The 24,817-nt window shown below is 32.0% G+C and overlaps 1 protein-coding gene across 1 annotated transcript; it reads right to left on the reverse strand.

The window, feature by feature from the left end:
* Positions 1–4,940: 4,940 nt before the first annotated feature.
* Positions 4,941–24,469, reverse strand: LOC134257026 (uncharacterized). The gene is made up of 5 exons (XM_062739680.1): positions 24,382–24,469; positions 14,010–14,057; positions 12,511–12,643; positions 10,948–11,047; positions 4,941–5,137 (listed from the first exon to the last, which is right to left on the reverse strand). The coding sequence occupies exons 2-5, from the start codon at positions 14,047–14,049 to the stop codon at positions 5,063–5,065; spliced, it is 348 nt and encodes a 115-aa protein (XP_062595664.1). The 5' UTR covers positions 14,050–14,057; positions 24,382–24,469; the 3' UTR covers positions 4,941–5,062.
* Between the last annotated feature and the right edge of the window lie 348 nt (positions 24,470–24,817).

Below are 24,817 nucleotides of genomic sequence, written 5' to 3' on the forward strand. Positions count from 1 at the left end.
AAAAAGGATTTTACTACATTGTCAAAGATTTTTGAAAGGGTTATTCATAGTCAATTGTCTGATTTTTTTTTCAATTGCCATTTTAATGATATATTGTCAGCTTTTAGACCAGGGTATGGTTGTCAGAGTGTGTTGCTAAAGATTGTTGAGGATTGGAAGTATGGTCTTGATCATAAAAAAAAGTACAGCAGCAATAATGATTGATTTATCAAAAGCATTTGATTTTATTCCACATAATCTAGTTTTAGCGTATGGTTTTAGAAATGCAGCTATTAGTCTTATCTTAAGCTATTCATAATTAAGCAATCGAAAACAGTGTGTAAAACTGGGAGAAAATTGAAGCGATTCTTTAGAATTGTACAAAGGTGTTCCACGGGGTTCAACGATATAGTTCACTTTCCTCTCATTATTGTGCAATATTAACACAATTTTTAATGTTTAATTTTACAATTTTTAGGTCACATGAATCAACTCAGGTGACCTATCGCTATCCGTTTTCGCTCGTCATCGTTCGTTGTGTGTTAACATTTGAACATTTTAAGCTTCTTCCCTGCAACCATTCAAGCAATTTCAAACTATTTTAGCATAAAGAATCTATGGATGAACGGGAAAAAAAGTGAATTCCATGCCCCCTTTCAACCTCCCTGAAGCCTGAGCGGTCGGGCAAAAACCACCAAAATTAATGCAATCTTCAAAATTCTTCGTCTATACTTCTGGACATTAAGAAGTCAAACTGATGGCATTATTGTAATCAGCATTGAATCCTTTACCAAAGTTGTGAACTTCATGGCTCTGGGGTCAGGGGTTCTAGTGTTGGTGGGGCTAAATGATTTTACAGTGAAATTCATTATTTCTATGGAAATTTTCTTATCTGCTCCTGAGCATTCAATAAAGTTCAATAAAGTAGCTATGTTTCATAGGCCTTGTGGCCACGCACTTTGAAAAATTACGCACTTTGAAAAAAAAATCAGTGCAGTGTGTTAAATTTGGGACACACTAAACGCACTTGGAATTTTTTTTCAAAATGCTTTAAGAGTGTACATCAAAATTTTAACTATGAGAAGATTTAATGTACTTTGAAAAAATTATATCTAAAACAAATATTCTAGACATCATTTTTAGGAATTGACAGAATCATTTTGTCATAATTATACCTTTCGAAAAACTGTTTAATTTACATGTATTGACTTAACCTAATTGAGAATAAGAAGAATACGATTAGAAGGTCTCAAGTTCAAGTTCATTTTATTCAGCCAAACCAAGATTGCTACATGGAATTCAAATAACATACTTATATAAATTATATATATGAACTAGTCAAAGGTACATAATTTATATATAACATAAAGATGACATGTGAATAAAATAGGAAAGAGTTAGATAAAAAGAGATGGAAAATATATTGAAAGACATTAAACAACATAGCTGTTTCAACATCTTTTCGCTTTTAGTTGACATTAGTTCTACAAATTTTATAACATTTGGTATGTGGGAAAAATAATTACCTAGGTATTTTTTCTTATATTAGACAAAGTTTTACAGTCCAACTTTTTAATTTTCCTTATACATAGCCGTCGGTAGATAATTGAAAATTGACCCCGCACCCAAAGTCAATCCCCAATTTTCAATGTCTATATTATGTATATCTTTGCTAAACAATAGTGTACCGATGCCAATGCTGCCCATATGTTGTAATAATATGTTGCATTGATCCCTATGCTGTTGAATAACAACAAGAAATTATAAACTGGTAAAACCTAAATATATGTATTTGTATGTACGGTTATGACGTTGAAAACGTTAAAAAATATTAATTTACATAAAATGCATGTAAACTGGAAAATAACTAATGATAGTGGAACATTTAAGAGAGTAAGAATTTTGAAATTATTGAAAAATCAAAATCGCTCATATTCACATCCTGAAATGACCACCCCATCACCGACAAGTTATCAAAAAGATTCAATTATTTATTATGCCTAAAATTTGCAAGAATATTGAGCAAGTCCAAATACATTTTCTTAAAGTTAGTTAATATGGTCGATATTAACGCACTTTGAAAAGAAATTTTATTTTTTCAAAGTACGTTGATTTAGACCCAAATTGAACGCATTTTGAAAAAAAAAATTCAAAGTGCGGAATTTTTCAAAGTGCGTTGTAACAAAGCCTGCCTCTTCAAAAATTGTGAGTTTTATGGCCATTAAGTTGAAGGTTATGGGGTTAGGGTGGGGCTCTATTGATTATGTAGTGAACATCTATTATTTCTTTGAACATCCTATCGTCTGCTCCTGGATAATAAACCAATGAAATGTGTACAAAGGAAGAAGCCTCATCCAGATTTGTGAAATTCATATCTCTTGGGTCACGTGTTCTGGGGTAAGGGCGGGGCTTTAATAATTTTTTTGATGAAAATGCGTGAATTCGTGGAAAAAACCTCTCCTCTGCCCCCGGGTAAAAAAACCCAATGAAATAAATACATAAATATGATTTGGAAAGATCCCTCTTTCCGATTTGTGAATTCCACGGCCTCTGGATTAGGTTTTCTAAGGTAAGTGTGGGAATTTAATGATTTTAAAGCGAAAGTGCATGAATGCTATGAAAATCTTTTACTTTCTTAATTATGCCATGAACTACTACATGTACATGTAAGTAGATATTTAAGATGAAGAAAGCTTCTTCTCTGAAACCACTGAACCAATTTCAAGCAATTTTTGGCATATAGCATTTGTGGGTAAATGGCAGTAAGAATTATGATTTTAATGGCCTCTGTCCGCCTGATGTATGGCGGATGGGACAAAAACCACCAAAATGAATGCAATCTTTAAAAATATTTTTCTTTACAACTGGACATCAAGCAGCCAAAATTGTATAATTCATGGCCTCAGGGTCAGGAGTTCTTGTGCTAGGGCGGTGCTCAAATGATCACACTGTAAAAATGTGACAATTCTTTGAAAATCTTCTTCTTTTCTGCCCTGGGTATTATGAAAACAATTAAATGTATATTAATATTGAGGTATGTGGTTGCTTCTACCCTATTATGAATATCATGGCCTTTGGTCAGGGGTCCTTTTGTTAGGGTGGAGCTTTAATAATTATGTATTGAAAATGCATCAATCCTTTAAAAATCCTCTCCTCTGTTGCTGGGTATAAAGCCGATGAAATATGTACAAACTAATGATGAAAAAGGTTGCCTCTACCTAAATTGTAAATATCATAATTCATGGCCTCGGGATCAGGGGTTCTGGTGTTAGGGCGGGGCTTTATTGATTATGTATTGAAAATGCATTATTATCTGTAAATTCACTTCTAAGCTCCTTAGTATTAAGCACATTACAGTTGTTGAATGATAATGCAATAGTAAATTGTTTTCATTGTTTAAAATTTGACAAGAAAAAATCATATTTTAAATTAGTCCTGTTTTAAGAAGACATAGTTTTGTACATATAAAGCAGCTTTTTTATTCAAAACTGTATACGTGAAAAGAAGAAAACACTTGATGCAGTCTTCGACTCGACAATCTGATATTACAACGACGTAAATTGCCGATGGTTATTTCATTCTTTTGTCATTGATACGATATATACCAAAAAGTCTGTTACATCTGTTTTATATTTTTATATTTTAATAGAAAAAGACGTTATGGTAATCTACATGTAACAACCAAGCTTTATAATAAACGTGGCGAATTTAACTTTTTTATCGTCAACGTCAGTTACCTATGCAGCAATACACCGTCATCATTTGCATATGGAGCTTATATTTTTCAGTTGATTCGATCTACAAGAGCATGATATACGTATGATCAATTTCCAAAAGGAAATAAATTATTGAAAAACAAGTTTATGAAACAAGAACATCAACAGTCTCGTTTTCAGTCATTATTGCGTAAGTTCTATGGTCATACAACGACCTTGTCAGCAAGTACAGTTTATAATTGATTGAAATGCTGACTAAGGTTTTGCAAAAAATATGATTGTTAGTCACTGAATTGACGACGAATGTTTCCTTTATTTCTTGATTATGGAAGGGAGCACACGGTGGATAACCAGTCGGCAGGGGATGCTCAGTCTACCAGGGCACCTGATCCCATCTCTGATGTTTTGGAGGTCCTTGTTTGTTCTGCCCCTATTTTGTATTGTTTTATGGACATTTGATTGTAAATACTGTTCGTTATCTCCATATGTTTCACTAGTTCAAAATCAACTGAGTGTGACCTGGTAGGGATAGCAATATTTTGATACATGCTTTTCATAATTTAACAAATGATTATTAAATTTATTTATTATTAGGTCTGTTATATGTATTTTTGTATGCAGTCTCAATTATACAAGTCTTTTTAAAGATGGGTTGGGTAAATATAAAGAAGCACAGAATGAGATATATCGTTATTACTCACTGTATGTAAGTCAGTTTCATTTTGAAGAACAAAATTATAAAGAGTACTTATATAAGTTCTTTATTTCCAGAATTTTTTTTAGGTTTTCTGGAATTAAAAGAAACCGAAACTTCTTTTCTGTACAATATAACATAATATATATCTGACCAAAATATGGATATACGTTTACACTAGCTATATGATGTTATATCAATACTCATACTGGAAGCCCTTAACAGATAGTTGGCAAATGGAATTAAATTCCTTGAAACATTTTCATCTTATCTTGTTTAAAATTTCATAGATTTAAGATATCTGTTTCCAGTAAAATGCACAAATGTAAATCGCAACCTTGAAACAATATGTAATTGCACCTGTGAATCATTTTATTGTGTTTATTTCTGATCAGAAAATGAATTAAAGCTGGAAAATGATAAAAGGACGTTTAAGCATTGTAGTTTTTTTTTTTAAAATAAATTAAAAGATATTGTTAAATTCATAAAATGAAATAAATTCAGTCTTCCTTTGGATAAAAAAAAATCTTGACTTTTTAAAACTGCTTTTAATTAATTACAGAATACATAATTACAGAAAATGTAGATATTCATGTAGCTGTCACCACCTACAAAGTTCTTTTTACTCCATACACATTATTGGTCTGTGTTTGTCACACTTAGTAGGTCTGGTTTAACTCATCATGGCGTCCTTCAGACGGAATTTTGTTTCCTTGAAAATCTTGACCTTGATTGTATCCTCAGTTGTCTAAAGAAGAAAATTAATAAAAGAAAATTGTAAATATATATATATATATATATATATATTTAAATTTAAAAAAACAAAAACATTCAGGAAGGTCCCTACAGAAGGTGAGAGTCCTTGGGATGCAGCTTAAAAGATGAGAATGTGACTTAAGTTAGAATGAAAATTATAGGAAATCTAAAAATATATAAAAAATATAAATCAGCAAATGATTTCTCTAAATAGGGATTAGTCTGGTCCAGATTTTTCAAAAAGAGGGCAAGAAAAAACTTCTAACGGCAAAAAATTATTATTTGGTCCAGCATAGTTTTTAACCTATTTAAAGTATGCTGAATCCGAAAAAATATGCTGGCCTTCATGAAATGGCGATAAAAGGTCAAAATGGTGATTCAAAATGGCGGACATCCAATTTTTCTAATTTCCTCTTAATGTCATTCAAAACAGAGAAATAACGTGTGAATATCTCACTGAGTGTAATGCAACTATGAAAATGATAATAGATTGTTAATATTATTACTTTAACTTAGAAAATCTACGCAGAATTGTTATGGCTTGAAAAGGGGGCGGGGCCTAATTTATACGGGAAAAGTTTACTGTGACGTCACATACAAATATAACTTTTTATGCATTTCTCATAATACCTGAAAATGAAACAATTTGCAACCTTTAAATGTATAAGCATAATAAACAACAATAAAACTTATCAATGCATTAAAAAAAACTTGCTAGTTACATCTCATGCAGCTGGTTATAAACAAAGCACTGATAGCAATGAACTTATTAAGATGACGTCATTTTGGTAAATATGACGTATTTCATGTGCATTGAGAGGCAGATTGAGGAATTTTTAATAATGAAAAATGCGTTTTATTATTAAACAGAATATAATTTACAGATTTCAAATATTCGAATAATACCAATGTATATTCTTTGTTAAGTGCGATTATTCATTTACATGTACTATCAAGAGAAGGTATTTTATTAATTATGTCGTGTTTTTATGTTCAGGTTACGTATATTTTACAATGAGATGCCTCATAAAATCGTACTTTCGCAAGGGTATACACTTAATAGATCTTAACCATTTTTTGAAAATAGATAAAGGATATTTTTTTAACTTGAAAAGTGCTGCTGCGTTCTTTAAATCGAGGGTGTGTTTTTATTGATACACAAAATATTTGGTAAAAGTCAAACATATTTCGAATTTGGCTTATTTACCTGAAAATTTAACTATTAAAACGCAAATTCTTATCAAAGCAGCAGCACTTTTCAGAAACTACCAAGTATGCAGAAACAATAAATAGCTTTAATTTTTAATTTCAACTAGGGTATGCCCTTGCCATATTAAAATTTGTTCTTGACCTACATTAAGTACACGAACTAAGCATTCATCATGTGACTGTCCATCGATGGGACCAAACTTCATAAAGTATAGAGTGGGTTATGTTATGCTATTTCCATAAGTATTAAAGTTCTGTGACAATAAAACAGCTAAATTAAAATAAATTCAGTTTAAAAAAAAACACCATTTTTTGCACGTCTATTTTCCGTTGATTTCTCATAGTACATGTAGGCCTTAACAGTGCTGAGTAGTCGCTTCTACATTTAATTCGAATTTTGTCTGATTTATTTGTCTATTGTTTCTATATTCTGCTTTGTTCGAGGTTTTTGTTTGCAAATATTCAAACACTGAAGATTTTTATTTTTTCCTCTGCATCTCACTTTTCTACAAGTGAATGATGGTGCAGCTATAAGTTAAGATGGCGATTCAAAATGGCGGATATTCTTTTTTTTCAAATTATTTCTTAATGTTTAAGTAGGAGAAAGGATTTGTGGATATCTTACTGAGCGTAGTACAAATATGAAAACGATAATTTTATCAGGAAAAATTTGATACTTTAAATTTGAAAATTTTTAATTCGCTCAAAATGGCGATTCAAAATGACGAACACTCGATTTTTGTAGAATATTAGTTCTCACACTTCTAAATTCGGAGTCATTTGCAGAAAATAAATTTATAACATTTTTTTAAATTCATGAAATTATTTTCAAATGTTCAATTAAAGTTCGAGGAAATTGTTTTAATGACTTATGAATTTTATGACACGGGTCTTTGTTTAATTACTTTTATTATCAAGATTAACTTTTTAACATTTTTTTTCCTAAGCATCTTACTATTCTACAAGTGAATGATGGCGCAGTTGTAATTTACAATTCAAATTTTCGGAAAATCTCTTTAATGACCCATTCATAAGTTTGCAGCAAACAACCAGGAACATCCATCCCATCTGTTTACTAATAGTAATGTGAGGCTATACCACAACATATGCCGTATCTTAATACCACATACTGCCTTGCATTGTGCTCGCTTTGCATGCATATAAAAAGAATGGGAATCGTAACATCTACTAAATAATTTTTGATGCACGTAAGTGGACACTGAGTATTTGTTGCGAAACTTAATCCAAGGCGAGTTTTCTTTTTTTTTTTTTTTTGAATCAGTTAATTTTCCTTCTCTTAAATCTTCTATTGGCATGTACTACAATGAGTGAATTATATTCAATATATATTTTTCCGAAGATCTGGAAAAGACAGATTTATCGCCAAAACAATGAAAAGGAATAAATGCAGGATTAAGAAAGATTCCTTTCACATTCTACATGTGTCTATCTGAAGAAAGAATAAGCAAATAGCAAATCTATATATATGCTAGTATGATAGCTAGAGGTAAAATAGGGTACTAAAAACAGCACTAGAGCACTGCTTAGAGAACTAGACTGCTTTTTTACTCAGCGAAGATTACGTTGACAGTAGATTTGATAGTTTCCAAATGTTTTCCTCATATTTGACCGTGTTCCAAAGCCCTTGAACCCCTTTCAACTAAAATCACCCCCGAATCGCTGGCATTATCAATTCGCACTTCCACATCCCTCAGATCACAATCGAATATCACTGAAAAATATCTTGCCCGCTTTCATTGAACCCTTTGTACTAGTTTTTGAAATTAGATTTTGTAAGAGTTAAGTATTATTCCCCAACATCTATTCCAGCTTTAAATGTTATTTGTTTTAGTCTGTCTTCGGAAGTTTGGTCTTTTCAACACTCGATGTACAACACCTTTCAAGTCAATTTCAAATGTTATTTTGTTTCCCAAAACCTAATATAAAATGGAAGAAAATCTTTAAAAATTTTAAAGACATGTAGCTTTCTATTTTGTGATCGTATAGATTTGTTGTCTTTTGGGGTAGAAAGGTCATTCTATCAAGAAGAAAATTTCCAAACTTTATCATCTGGAATCACATTGTGTGCATATTTTGGTGAGAAAATGTGTTCACAACATGAAATATTTGTGAATACAGTTGAAGTTTTCGACTGAGAATAACAAATGCAAATGCAGGGACACAGAATCAGAGCTGGACAATCAAGAAAATTTATAGTTTAAATATATTATACTGGCTTTGATGATTAATAATAAATATGCTGATATTTAGATCTTGTATTCAGATTTGTTTGATGTAATAATCCCTAGCTCTCTTTGGTTGTGGTCAATCATTTTAAAAATCCTAAGTTTTGTTACACTAGAACTTCTACATGAGCATAAAGCATTTATTTTTTTCGACACTGGACTAAAAATAGATGAAGAATTTCCAACAACTGATATGGTTTTAATTAGCAACCCTCGAACTACAATGTTCACTAGCCTTTATGCTCGGGGAATACTGCTCTTGGGGTAGCTTAAGTGGCATATTGTCCTCTAAACAGCACTAACTGTATGATATTATTAACTTTTTACATAAAGAAGCACATGGTGAGACAGGTAATAGCTGGTAAAATGTTTTCGGAATTGTCGTCAAAATCAATTAAGCACAGACACGTGTCATAGAAATCGAAAGTCAGTAACAACAATATCTTCCAACTTTAATGGAACATTTGAACATTATTCTATTAATTAAAAAAAACAAACTGTTACAGTAATAAATTTATTTTCTGCAAAACGACTCAAAATTAAGAAGTGTGAGTATTCTAAGAAATTCGAGTGTTCGTCATTTTGAATCGCCATTTTGAGCTTATTTACACATTTCAAATTTAAAGAATAAAATTTTTCGAATAAAAGTGATAATATTAGTGCTCTATTGTCATTTATTTTCGTAGTTGTACTACGCTCAATAAGATATTCATAAATCCTTTCTCCTATTTGAACATTAGCTAAGAAATAATTTGAAAAAATAATAATCCGCCATTTTGAATCGCCATTTTGACTATAACTTACAGTTGAACCATAATTCAGTTGTAGAATAGTGAGATACAGAGGAAAAATTACAAATCTACAGTATTTGAATATTTGCAAAGAAAAAACCCGAAGAAAGCAGAATATAAAAACAATAGACTCTATAAATCAGAGAAAATTCGGATTAAATCTAAAAACAACTAAATTTTCTAAGTTCAAGTAATAATATTAACAACTATAATCATTTTTATAGTTGCATTACACTCAGTGAGATATTCACACGTTATTTCTCTGTTCTGAACGACATTAAGAGAAAATTAGAAAAATTGGATGTCCACCATTTTGAATCGCCATTTTGACCTTTTTAACGCCATTTACATGAAAGCCAGCATATTTTTTCGGATTCAGCATACTCGAAATAGGTTAAAAAATATGCTGGACCAAATAAAGTTTATTTGCCGTTAGAAATATTTTTCTCTATAAATCGGACCAGACTAGATTATTTCTTGACGAATATGATCATGATAGAGATTGGTATCATCATAATTGTCGAATGTCTATACATGTACACAAGTCAGTAAAAGATATATTACACAAAACTTTAATATTCAAATAAATGCATGCTTAAACTACAAGAAGGCATGAATTTTTATAAAATCCCAATATTGAGGAATAATTTGCAGTGCTGTTTGATCTTTTTAGTCTTAGTTCACATCCTTTTATTCTAAGTTTACAATAAGAATAATTTTAGCAAAAACAGAAATAAAGCTTTTATAACTGTACATGTTAAAGAAACCAGTTTCCTTCAATTAATATACAACAGCAATAAAAAAAAAAACTTCTTTTAAATTGTTGTTCTGACCTATCTGAGCTTAAAACTTGAGCTTTTCTTGAACAACTTAACCGTTGTTCACTGTTTGTCAATCCGTGTGTAAATTTTCTCTTTTAAAGAACCATTGAACCACTTCTCACAAATGTTAATAGAAAGCACTTTTGAGAGATGGTGAGTTTAAATCTAAAATTCATTATAAGGAAAAATTTCCAAGAAACACTGGACCAGAAGAGCTGAAACTTTAACATTAAAGAAGCAACTACATTTAAAATTGTTGACATCAAGGCCCAAGAGTAGGGTGGGACCTAAATAAAGATTTGAAGAATTACATTAGGGTACATCCATTGAAAATAGCAGGGCCAAAGTGACTAAGTTCTGCGTTTTAGCGCACATGCCTCTTGTTTTTCGTTTTTTTCCCTAAATACTGCATAAAATATCTTTCAATAAACCTCAACTTCAAACTGGATCACAAGAATTAAGATAAGTATCAAAATTAGTATAGTCTTATGGTCTACTCAATCAACTTACAAAATTTGAATTAAATTGGACTATAAAAAAATTGGTATATAAAAGTATAAAAGTCTGACTAGTAAGTGCACGATCGAACAGACAGAGTGATCGCAATATAGCAACAACAAATCCTTGCGGGGCCCTAAAATAATTGTAACATTAAAATGCATTTAGATGAAAAACTCACTAGTTCATCATGCACCCTTAAAAATGTCAGTAAAGGCCGTATCTTTGTGTTCTTACCTCTACAACTGTTTTGTCTGGGTAAATTTTATGTCCTCCTGGTATATCAAAACCATATCCATACCATTCATCCTTGATTTGGATCCTTATTTCCACTGATCTAAAATAACACCAGTAATCCAAACAATTGTCAACATATTTTGAATTTTCCAACATTATACATGTATTTACTGGTTTATTTAATTTTTAATGATGTTTAAAAACTGTACATCTTTTACATTTTGACAGCATAACCATATGCGTTTCTCAGCCTTCTTCTCCTGATATCAATATAAAGAAAATTATACCCAAGACTGAAAAACATAATTTTATTTTATACCAGAAAAAAATAAATTGAAACTGTTTTTTAAATTTTATATTTAGTTTTTATAAGCCACTGTACATGCCTCACTCTCTTGATTTATATAAAATGCCTGTACAATAGGTAGTTGAGACAGAAAGTGAGAAATACGAGGGGTGATCAAACTATCTCTATATTAACAAAACCATTTTTCATATCAAGCTGAAATTTTGCACACATAGTCAAAGACAATATCTATAAAAATCAGATGTAATTAAATGTTTTCCTCCATGTGTGGACGTCACAGTGTTAATATGACGTCAACATGTGTGTGCATTTTGACAAAAATGGTTGACTCAGTCGAACTCAGGCAGAAAAGAACTGAAACGTTTAATTTGGTTCTCCGAAACTCCTTTGCAGTAGCATATGATAATTTATGTAAGGATTGTGAAGAAAATATACTTGCAAGAACTTCAATCATTCCTTGGATTAATTGTTTCAGTGAAGGAAGGGAGATGTTTAATTCAAATGTTTGTTCTGTTGCTAAATGAAAGCACGTGTCTTGTTCATGAGCAATTTGTTATAAAAGATCGCCAAGTTTCAGATAGAAAAATAGCTGAATATCTGAGCAATAACATCATTATCAAATTCCAAAAATATCGTTTACGTTATACTTTAAACATATCAGATATGATTTTAAAAAAAAACATTATCCATACGTTTTCCACATTTAATAAGCAAAGACAAGTTATTCTGGTTGTGGTGGTCACAATGCTAATTCTGGAAAAGGATAATTATCCTAATCCATCTATCCTTTTGCCCTAACTGGGCAATTTCTGACAAATGAGCAGTGCTTTTCATAAAAATATTTTAAATGAAACTAAATATGAGAATCGGAAAAAATATTTTTACCCACTATGAACAGAACACAGCAGAACCGCGACCGCCAAAACGTGGACAAAACTATGTCAGATGTGCATTAAAAAATCAAAGAGGACTACTTTAGAAAACAATGAACATTACGAAAACCTAATTTTATTTCTTTTCTTAAAGAAATTTTATTAGTTTAAGAACTTTTTGATTACCCCTCGTACGCACATTTAATTCTTGCTGAAACACTAACATTTATTCGGGTATAATCTGCAACAATTTATTATGTCAAAAATATATGTACAATGAAAGAAAAAGATGTTTGAATAATTCACCCTCAATTTTTCAAAAATAAAAGTTGGCTATGAACCCAGTAATATTGTTATTTTCTTGTTCTAAATTCTTATACTTACGTTTCTGTGAGGGTCTTTTCTAAATACTGCTCGTAGTCTTTGAAATTTATGTCTCTCAGGGTTGTTTCTTTCTGACTTTTATTCTTTGAGAGTACTATCTTTGCATATTCTTTATTTTCATCGACAAAGTCATCTGTTTATAAAGAAAAGGCTCAAGTAAAATACCAACAGACAATAGTTTCTTTAGCTTGACATGCAATACTAAACGCTGATAAAGATTCTCAGTCTTCTCTCCTAGCTCTCAAGATTTTTTTTTAACAAAAAAGTCTTAAGAGTAACGAACTTTGTCTTATCTCTACCATTACAATTATTCAGTGTGTCAGTCTTGCAAAAATACACGGATCAGTAGATTATATCATGCATTTCATCGAACAATTTAATTCAAATATTCTCATTAATCAATTGAGAAGATTGTCGCTATTTATTAATCTGGGTATTGAGTTTAAGTTATCAAAGTAAGCATGATATGTGTATTATAAACTTATGATAAACAATGATGCATCTTTTAAAACTGTGAATCTCGTCGCCTCTGGCTTAAAACGCGAATCAAATTTAATTGTTGGAAAGTTGTTGCATGATACTCAGATCACCTTTAAGGCCTGTTGAACTGTTGTTTCAACTGATATTTAAGTCCCAAATTTGAAATATAAGTTTCATAGTTTCTTGTTTGCGAAGGAATGTCATGTACGAGCCGACCAATTTTAAATTTTGAATCGATTCGTTTTAGCCGATATGTCAACGGGCCTAGTTGTCTTCGGACCGAGATGTTTGACATTCAAATAAAGAGATTGAGACAGATGAAAGTATGGATGGGAGAAATGAGCGTATATTTTGAAAGTCCAACAGTTGCAAAATACTAACATATGCTGATGAAATTTACATTATGAACAAGCATTCTGAGAGTATTGCGTTAGCAATACTAATCATCCTAAGGTAAATAATTGTAATCTGTTTCCCACTAAAAACTGAAAATTCCACCATTCCATAAAAAGATCATTGAAGCGGTACATTATGTAAACTTAGTCATAAACTCATCAAGATCAAGTCACATACCAAAAATTGACTCAAAATCTGCAATCAATTTATTTAAAACTGAGGAAAACTCTTAAAATTAAAAAAAAAATATAATTGAAACCTTACGAAATGCAAACCCGAACGCCTTCTCATAAAGATACGCTTAGATACCAAACATCAGCTCAATATCTGAAAGTGTTTAGAAAAATTAAGTGTGGAAACCAAGTGGGAGAGACTGACAGACAAATTAGAGGGACAGACAGACGGACAGCTAAATGGACGGACAGACTCAGAGGAAATCTGTAGCCCCCTTCGATTTCACCGGAAGGGAACAAATACTGTAACCATCACAGTGTATTTTTCCTACGAGGAACCTACATTATTAATATAGAATATAACTCCCTGTTGCTACTTAGCTAATCTAAAATATATAAGTCTACGAGCAAATGATATATTAATAAATTATGCAATAAATGTAAACTCACGATTCAATGGATTCAATGGAGTCTTTCCCGTGGAAGCCATTTTCACGCCTGTAAATGTAGTAAAAAGTATTTCAATAGCTTAAATACACGAAATTACTATTAAACAAAATACGACTTATTCACATGCACTTTATTTCTGATGTATACTATACAATGTTCATATGTCGTTACGTATTACGCTTAATTTTTTTTTTAATTCTCTGTATCAGAGAGATTTATGTGTTTCTGATTGGGATTGCACTCGGGGCTTGCCAGTCCAGTGCTTTTACCGACTGAGCTAAAGGGTTAACCCACTGTAGCCCAAGCTAGTAGTTATCCGTGTATCTGACTCTACTACAATGCCCCCTCCAGAATGCGACCTTCTTATCTCTTTCGAAGTGCATCCACCTGTGGGGCGAAGTTCTCTGGTTCTCTGGTTCTCGGGGCATTCACGTTTACTTTCCAGAGATCACCCGGTCCACCAACGTGAGTTGAACTCAGGGCCTCTGGCTTGCCAGTGTAGTGTTCTACCGATTGAGCTAAAAGGTTAACCCCCTAGAACAAGCTTGTGGGAAGCCGTGTTTCTGACACTACCAGAACTTTACGTTAAGATGGTTCGTGTGACATTATTTTTGGTTATTGGTAAAATGTTCAAGTATGATTGCTGCCATATTCCATTATTATTGATTAAATTTTTCTATATTCTAAATAGAACTATTGTGTATTTAAATAACATCACGATAAATATTGGCTGGTCCACTGAAAAAAAATGTCCTTGTCTATGAAAATTCTACAAGTGACAAACTCAATTAATCTTATCATCGTTTTCTGTCTTTCGATGAAACACTTATATTATAATTTAATTTTTTCAATATTTCTTACAAGCAAATTCAATTTGAGTTACATATACTGAATTTCTAAATTACATGTTCGTTGAACAAATTTAAATTAGATCCATGGGTTCAAGAAAAAAGTTGAACCAAGCCTTTTTCCTTACTCCTTTCTAAAGTATTAACAACATTGTACAGCAACATATTCGGGAATTGTTGTAAAACAGATGTGGATGATAAAAAATAGAATATTATAAATCACAAAATTTTACCAAAAATATACGACATCAAAATATACGACTTTTCATCATTTTATGCAGCTCTTCTGTATGAAATACTGAAGAGCAGGCTTTTGACATCGATCGTAAACCGCTGATTTTTTTCCAATTGAAAAGGAATTCGTAAACTTACTTATCATCGGTTAATTGTAAAAATTGTTTGTAAAAAAGATTCGATTGTAAGCATAAGTATTTTGAAGTTGATATTCACGTAAGAATTGGGTAATTAAGTGGGAGACTTTTAAGAACATTGAAAGTAATCCATGTAAGCATTTTTTGCCAATTTTTTTAACAAGTATTGTCCTCGGATTTTATCGTTATTTCCCGACCATGACAAAAAGCACAAGGCGGGTGTGACCGGTCGACAGGGGATGCTTGCTCCTCCCTGGCACCTGCTTCCACCTAATGCTTTTAAGTGAGGGTCCTGTTTGATCTGCTCTATATTTCTAGTTTAAATATTAGTGGATATTTTAGCTTGACTGATGCTAGTTATTTTCATTTTTCATTTAAAAAGACGAGTCGTTATACTTTAACAAGACAATTTAAACAATTAAGATACAAACAATTAGGTGTTAATCATATAGAATTTAACGATTGCAATAATTTTTTTTCAACAAGCTAGTAACCTTTGTCTTTCTTATGGCAAAATTATAGTAATTACATTACAGAGAAAGAGAAAAAAAGAAACGTGAGAATTTCATAATTACTAGTCAGGATTCGGATTTACTTTTTTCTATATCTCGGCTAGGAAATGTGTTTGCTCTTGGCTGATTCAGATTTCCAATGTATTATGTAAAGTAAATTTGTGCTATTTAAACAAAAATTGCAGTCTGAAAACCTGATAAATTAAGTTGTTATCAGTAATTATGACCAATATAGACAAAAAATGAGTATCATAAATAAGTAGTACCTTCCTTTGATACACGTAATATGCTGTTGTTATGTTGAAATTTTGAAGAAATGTAGCTTGAGGAACAATAAATTTATATTTTATGGATCTTCAAAAATGAACAGAAATTCAAGGGGATAATTTGAATTAAATCATAAAGAATATCTTTCTATAAAAATACCTTGTCATGTTAGATCACCTGAACTAAAGGCTCAAGTGAGCTTTTCTGATTAAAATTTGTCCTCAGAATTTGTGCAAAATCTTATGTATGAAAAGAAAGAAAAAGCTTTGCTGTGGCCTTCAACTCGACATTTAGATATGCCGACGACGTATTGTAAATTAACAGCTGTAATCCCTTTCTTATGTCGATACGATTTACGAGCTTGAGATAAAATTGTAATTTTAAGTGTAATTGGAATTTTCCTAATCCAATTACACGTAAAACACTGACTTCATGAGAGCCGAGTAACTGAGCTAGCTTGTACATATTTGGAGATCCGAAATAATATGGTTTGATATAATTTTATGCACCCGGATCGATAGATCCGAGGCGTATATTGTTTTTGTCCTGTCTGTGTGTCTGTCTGTCTGTTGTCAACGTTAACCTTCGCCATAACTATTGAACCATAAGAGATAGAAACTTCATATCTGGTGTGCATACTCCACCAATGAATGTCTTTCAAATGACACCAAGGTTAATGACCTTGTGACCTTGACTTATCTGCTAAAAATATTTTTTTTAACTTTGTTATCGGCGGGTGCATAGTTTTTCACAAACACATCTTGTTTTCTTCAAGTTTCATAAACAGGACATTCGAGCAAACAATGATATTTATCTTCTATACATTGATCACTACAAAACTGAAATATTCTATTACTTCAGAATCTTTCAATTTTCTGATACATGTACATGTATCTTCCTGTTTCTATACTTAGGTTATCGGAAGAAAGCCCTATTCATCAATCTTGTAATATTTTTCTTCAACTTAGAATGAATAGGTTTTGTCAAATATGCACGTATTTTGGAAAAAAATGTCACACACAATGTGCTTGTACAAAAAAAGCATTACAATCTTGAAAGTAGATATCCAACAGTCTTTCCTTGTACAAAGATATAACGTTTGTTGTATTACTAAAATCTTGATTAAACCAAAAATTTTCAAGTCACTTTCTAAACAACTCATCTCTAACCCTCTAGCAAGGGTAGGGATATTGAAACCTGATTGAATACGGAGAATGTTTATTTACTCTTTTGTACATTGATCTCTCTCTCTCTCTCTCTCTCTCTCTCTCTCTCTCTCTCTCCTCTAACCACCCGCGCAATAATAGTTTGTAATCCTACGCATTTTGTATTGTACCATTTATTAGCCCGTGGAAGAGATCAGAAGGTATGTCGAGACTTGTTCAAAAATTGGAATAATTTTACTTTTGACAAGAAAATAAACCTAAAAGCTCAAATTGAAGGGGAAATAAACGTGAAATATACATCAGCTGAGGAATGGGAACATTGGGAACTTTCTCAAATACCTTCTCATATAAGGAATGTGGACAGAAAATATTTAGACAAGAGGAATAAAAAAAAGCTTAATTTAGGTAGAATGTGGAATTCTTACTGGCAGTTTCCCTCCCTTCCAAAATACTTTGACCGGTCCTTCGGATGAGACCGTATAAACTCTCTTCAAAAGATGAAAGGTTCGTAAAGATGCATTCTAATAATAAATTTGATATACTTAAGCCTTGTTCATAAATTTTATTTACAATATTTGCATAAAAGACTAATATTTATTTCTGGAAAAAAATATTTGCATTTTTTATTTCAATCAACCAAAATACCAGTAAACTTTCCACCTTTGAAATTTTCCCTGACCAAATAAACTGATCGGCATGGACCACGTGTGTCCAAGTGCTATGTAGTGACATTTTTTTGCTGTTGAGTTAGCAATGATTACATGATTTCTGAGTTGCATATTGCAATAAAAATAAAATAGGACATTTCTTTCGACATGTGCACATCCCTGTAACGATAGCAGTATTCAGGTAAATTAGTTTTTATTAATGCGTTTGATGCGTTTTCTCAACCTGCACGCGCGTGCATATCCAAACGGTTTTTGCTGTACATGAATGTATTCCATGTAAGTGGTTTTTTTTTCTATATTGCAGCAAATGCACTCAAAAATAATTTACTGTCAGTATAGCTCTAGTTTTTGTTGGATTTTTACATGTATTTTGTCAGTTTATGGATTTCTAAATACTATGCTATCGGAGATGTGTACATGTCGGCAGCCAGGCTTGAAAATCACTCAAGTGAAACAAATGTACCAGGCTTTATATAGCAGGTACAGGTGGCCAAAAAATTTCGATTAAATATGGCGGAATCGAAGAAATATGGCGGACAAAGGGTACAGGACTTTAGTAAGTCGTACGAAGATGAAAAATTATGCCTTTTTAAGAGTTCATGTCAGCTTTAGACTAGATTGTTAGTTTTATCAAAGATTTTACCTTAACTCTATTAGTTCCGCATTAGTGAAGCGCACATCACGTTTAACGGCGTCCCTTACTCTTTTGGCAAGATTTTTAACAATAACCTGTCTTTGCAGACTATCCACCGTCCGATTCAAACTTGCTACCACTCAAAAATTGTATTTTCCATTTAATACAAATACGCAGCTTATTTTCCTACATTTTCTGGTTTACACAGTTTTTTAAAAGTTTCTGAAAGAAGATTCCCGAAGGAAAAGCAAACATTTATTGCTACTCGCTGCTCCGTGAAGTCTTCCGACGTCGTGATTTTCTGCCTTTTTTAATCAAGTCCATATGTATTTAGAAAATGATATCTTTTAAACGGAGCGATATTTTACATTTCCTGATGGCATCTTAAGTAATACAGCAAAACTTAATTTAAACATGTAAATTTTATTTCGTTTCAGCTCCATTTATTAGAGGTATTCCTAGAGACCAATAAGGTGAAAATTAATAGATTGCTAAATTTTGGCGTTGCTCCGTGACCCCATTTTTGCTGTTCTAAATCTTGGATAATTTTTATAGAAATAAATATATATTAAATTTGTTAACTCAAAATGTTCGAATTTACTGTTAAAAGATATGTATTTATACTTATGTTGAAGACAACAGTGACTTGTTTTTAGCTCAAAATTACCATTGCAAAATTTATACATTTTCTCAACAAATGGTTGTGGTAAGAACATTAATACACACTTTGCATATAATTTTTAGTGTACTTAAGTCAATTTTGTTTTTTTTTTCTTTAATTTTTCATATATCTAATGAATAGTCTTAAGCTTATAAAAAATTGCTTAGATACCAAAAAGGAGCAAAATATGAATTATGTCTTTATGATTTATGTACACTGATATATGTGTAACTACTATTTCAGACAAAGTGTATTTGTTTGTCTATTGGACACAGAAATAGACAATGATGTATATACAGATAAATGAAACATATGGAGATAACGAACAGTATTCAAACAGAAAAGGAAATCTTAACATAAGTCGCCATTCTGCAAAACAAAGGGTCCTTATTTTATCTAACTTTTTTTTATTTTCAATTGTATAAGGAATTCCCAAGTACACTTTACAAAACTAGTAAGTATTCACTCTGATAAATGTATTTATGTTCACATCTTAACGGTTCGTCAGATTAAGGGCACTGGTACTCTTCGCAGTCTGCGCAAAGCATCAAAACATTTATCTCACTATGGAGGTTCAAGGTCAGAAAAGTTGGGTGAGCAAAGTCTTTTATGCGCACATGGTGACACTGTCATTAACGCAGATTTTTTCATTGTTACAACCGAATCTGTACCTATTCTTGGTTTGAAATCTTGTTTAGATTTGAAATTGATTCAGCTTGTTATGGCCGTCGATTCAAGTCAGTTAAGTCTACCAGCGCGCGCTACAGGTGAACATCTTGACACTTGTTTAATTTTTGTAGAATTTAAAAATGTTTTTTAGGGTTCAAACTATTTCCTGACAAATGCGAAATACGCATTGAAGAGAGTGTAATACCTGTAGTCAATCCTCCGCGGTGACTTTCGTTCGCACTCCACGACAAGCTACGTGAAGAGATAGAGCTTATGGAGAAATGTGGTGTTATTACAAGGGTCACAGAACCTACAAGGTGGGTCAATTTATTAGCCTTGACCGAACCGAGCTCCGGATAGTAAAGAGTTGTTTAGACACCTGCGATTTGAATTCAGCTGTATTGCGGCCTCATTACCCAATGAGAACGTTGGAAGACATAATTCTCAGCTTCAGCGGTGTTTGACACTTTTCAAAACTTGACACACGTTTCGGATATTGGGCAATAAGGTTGTCTGAAAAGTCGTCATTTTTGACTGCCTTTAATAGGCTTTTCTGTGGGTTCCATTCTCTTCGAATGCCATTTGACCAAGACTCAAGATGAGATTCAGCGCAAAATAGATGAGATTTACGAGGGACTAGATGGATTTACAACACTTGTTGATGATTTCTTTGTCTACGGCAAAACACGCGAAGAGCACGACGCAAACTTGGGCGCAGTTCTTATGAGATCGCGCGAGAACGCTGTTACCCTAACAAAAAAATACTATAGTTAACTATAGTTATAACTTTGACACTTTGAAAACTTTGAATGAATATAGTGATAGCTTTGACACTTTGAAAAACTTTTGCGAAAACTTTGACACTTTGAAAAACATGGGCGAACACTTTGAAAAACTTTGGCGAAAACTTTGACACTTTGAAAAACTTGGGCGAAAACTTTGACACTTTGAAAAACTTTGGTGAAAACTTTGACACTTTGAAAAATTTTGGCGCAAAGCTTTGACACTTTGAAAAACTTTGGCGAAAACTTTCACACATTGAAAAATTTTGGCGAATACTTTGACACTTTTAAAAATTTTGGCGCAAAGCTTTGACACTTTGAAAAACTTTTGCTAAAACTTTGACACTTTGAAAAACATGGGCGAACACTTTGAAAAACTTTGGCGAAAACTTTGACACTTTGAAAAACTTGGGCGAAAACTTTGACACTTTGAAAAACTTTGGTGAAAACTTTGACACTTTGAAAAATTTTGGCGCAAAGCTTTGACACTTTGAAAAACTTTGGCGAAAACTTTCACACATTGAAAAATTTTGGCGAATACTTTGACACTTTTAAAAATTTTGGCGCAAAGCTTTGACACTTTGAAAAACTTGGGCGAAAACTTGGACACTGTGAAAAACTTTGGCGAATACTTTGACACTTTGAAAAACTTTGGCGTAAACTTTTACACTTTCAAAAACTTTATCGAAAACTTGGACACTTTTAAAAAAATTATTGAAAACTTTGATACTTTTTAAAACTTTGACTCTTTTAAAAACTTTATTGAAAACTTTTTCTCTTTAAACTTTTGGAAAACTTAGGCGAAAATGTTGACACTTTATAAAACTTTTACACTTTGATTTAATATAGTTAACTACAGTTTACTATAGTTAACTTTAGTTTTTTTGTTAGGGGAAGCTCAACTCTGACAAACTTGCTATTGGCCTTACTGAAGTGCCATACTTGGACACGTATTGTCTACACAGGGTATAAAACCTGACCAAAGCACAATCGCTGCTATCTGAGATATGGAACCTCCGCTTGACCGTAAAGAACTAGAAACGGCTTTTGGCATGATGTGTTTACGCGCATTTATGTCAAGTACTTTGATACCTTCTCATTTACTCATATGTGTCTAAACGGCATAATTTTAGAATATTAAAATAATTTCATTTTGACTGGGGATCTTGTACATTATTTAAACGTAGACGACAAATTGAATGTAATTAAAAATTGATTGGTATAGTTCGTACGCATATTTAATCAATAGTTTTAGGAGAGACGATTAATATATCATCTTGGGGAAAACAGCATACAATGTCTTTGGACTATCTCTATAAAAATATAGTAAATATTTCATTTCTCATCCCCAGGATTAAAGGGGATTGTTGCATATGTATTAAATAACAAATAAGTGTTTTAACAGTTATCTATAATGTCTGTCAGTTGTTGATCCAAAGACCCAACATTTAGATTGGTTTTTGTGATAGATATAAACTGACTTACAGTTTTTGTTTTCTTTAGTATAAATTGTACTTTTTCAAATGTTTGAATATCATATAAAGAGCAACCACCCCAAACAATTTAAGCAAATTCAAGTGTAGGTCATACAAATGTTGTATACAAATGAGAAAGGTATTTTCTAATTTCCTATAAGCATTATTAATAATACTATCTATATACTCAGACCAGGTAAGATTTTGTGACAACAAAATACCCAAATGGCGATGCGCCGATACAAGCTCTAGTGCATTGCCTGGGAAATACAAGTTAGGTAAAACAACTCTAAGTTTTAAAGAAAAAATACAACCTTTATTTTTGCTTTATTGAATTTTAAAAGCCTTTTACCAGACCATTTATCTAAAACTCCAAGATCATGGTTTTACCGGTATACTATATCTATATATTAAATGATGCACGTTGCAGTAAATTGGTAAATAATGTAACGATAAGCATTTTTAACGAAAATATCAATTCGCTGTTGTATTTGTTTTTTTTTTGTTTGTTTTTTTTTATTTCAGACAAGGACTCTGAAAATAAATATACTATTTCCAAAGAAAACTACGTTAAACGTTATTCATTCTGATAAATCATAAAAATGCCATGCTATACTGGAACGCTTTTATGAAACCCAATGCTTCAAAACAAAACGCATAATTAAAGTTCATTTTCCTCTTATAATTATAGAAGATTTTAAAATCCATGTGGTTCACAAAAGCTTTTTCTCGGACGAAAAATATGTCTTTTTTGGAAAATAGGAACGAAAATGCAGATTATAAAGTTTCATGTCAAAAAAGTATTCAGAGAAAATATTATTTTTTTGTCTTTTAATAAAAACAATTCTGTGTAATCTTTGCTTTCACTGTACTCGGTTGATATATTTGATACATGATTAATGTAGGTTGTTGAAATCATAATCTTGTCTTTAATAAAAACGTTTTATTGTTTTTGTAGTAAGAATTTAAAGCTGTTGATTATTGGATATTCAAATAAATCCATGAACTATATGCCTTAGTAACAAGATGGGTTGTTAAATAATTGAACATTCAAATCATGTCCTTATATAGCATTTTTGCACTGATTGAAATTAAACAAATATAACATATACAATGATTTGGTTTTAGTCAGTCGAATATGTAAAATATATATATATATATATATATATATATATATATATATATATATATATATATATATAGAAAGCACAAAGAAATTCACTTTTACATGGATACCCACTTCCGCCCCAGCCCGGGGTTGAACTCTCGACCTTCGGAATCTGTCTCCTAGCAGTGCAGGAACAGCGCGCTAGACCGCTCGGCTATCTAGGCAAGTCAAAAAACTTGCTTTCGATGCCGATGGAATTCTCGCGGCGCTGTCCTACACTACACGGTCATTGAGAATAGAAGTGAGATACAGTTATTTGGACATTAGTTTTAACAGAGGATTGTTACCAATACATGTTGTAATGAAATTAATTATTATTTATAAAGCACATTTTTACAACAACTCTTAAACTAATATAACTGCCCTAAGTGAAGAAATATTAATATAGAAAGCACAAAGAAATTCACTTTTACATGGATACCCACTTCCGCCCCAGCCCGGGGTTGAACTCTCGACCTTCGGAATCTGTCTCCTAGCAGTGCAGGAACAGCGCGCTAGACCGCTCGGCTATCTAGGCAAGTCAAAAAACTTGCTTTCGATGCCGATGGAATTCTCGCGGCGCTGTCCTACACTACACGGTCATTGAGAATAGAAGTGAGATACAGTTATTTGGACATTAGTTTTAACAGAGGATTGTTACCAATACATGTTGTAATGAAATTAATTATTATTTATAAAGCACATTTTTACAACAACTCTTAAACTAATATAACTGCCCTAAGTGAAGAAATATTAATATAGAAAGCACAAAGAAATTCACTTTTACATGGATACCCACTTCCGCCCCAGCCCGGGGTTGAACTCTCGACCTTCGGAATCTGTCTCCTAGCAGTGCAGGAACAGCGCGCTAGACCGCTCGGCTATCTAGGCAAGTCAAAAAACTTGCTTTCGATGCCGATGGAATTCTCGCGGCGCTGTCCTACACTACACGGTCATTGAGAATAGAAGTGAGATACAGTTATTTGGACATTAGTTTTAACAGAGGATTGAATTTCTTTGTGCTTTCTATATTAATATTTCTTCACTTAGGGCAGTTATATTAGTTTAAGAGTTGTTGTAAAAATGTGCTATATATATATATATATATATATATATATATATATATATATATATATATATATATATTATTCTTTAAAAGACAAAAATCTTACCTCTAGTTTTCTAAGTCTTTACTGATTTAGAATCTAACAGATTGGTGACAATAAGTTAGGTTGCTTCTGAGATTTTGGCAAGGAAGGAAGAAAATAACTAAACTTTGTTTTACTTTCTTTTATAAATGCAATGAGATAGATGCGTATACAACACGCCTCCTAGGCACGCCTACTATGCATACGTCATAATCGTAAAGTTAAATGAAAATATTTGTGATTTGTCTGTTGGTGTGCCTAAAAATATTTTTTTGTATACACGATATATATATATAACATCTCGCGGTGAGAACGAGTAGAAAAACATATTTGTAAAACATGACATGAATGCATTACTGCATGTATCTCAAATAAAATTTTCTTTAAAATCAACCATATTTGTAAGGAAAGTCGATACATGTACCAAAATATTATTTGGAGGCAAGGTCTTCCAGGTATT

Source organism: Saccostrea cucullata, unplaced genomic scaffold, assembly GCF_032062105.1.
Source record: "Saccostrea cucullata isolate Sc308-1 unplaced genomic scaffold, CSIRO_AGI_Scuc_v1 ctg2030, whole genome shotgun sequence".
Taxonomy (NCBI): Eukaryota; Metazoa; Mollusca; class Bivalvia; order Ostreida; family Ostreidae; genus Saccostrea; species Saccostrea cuccullata.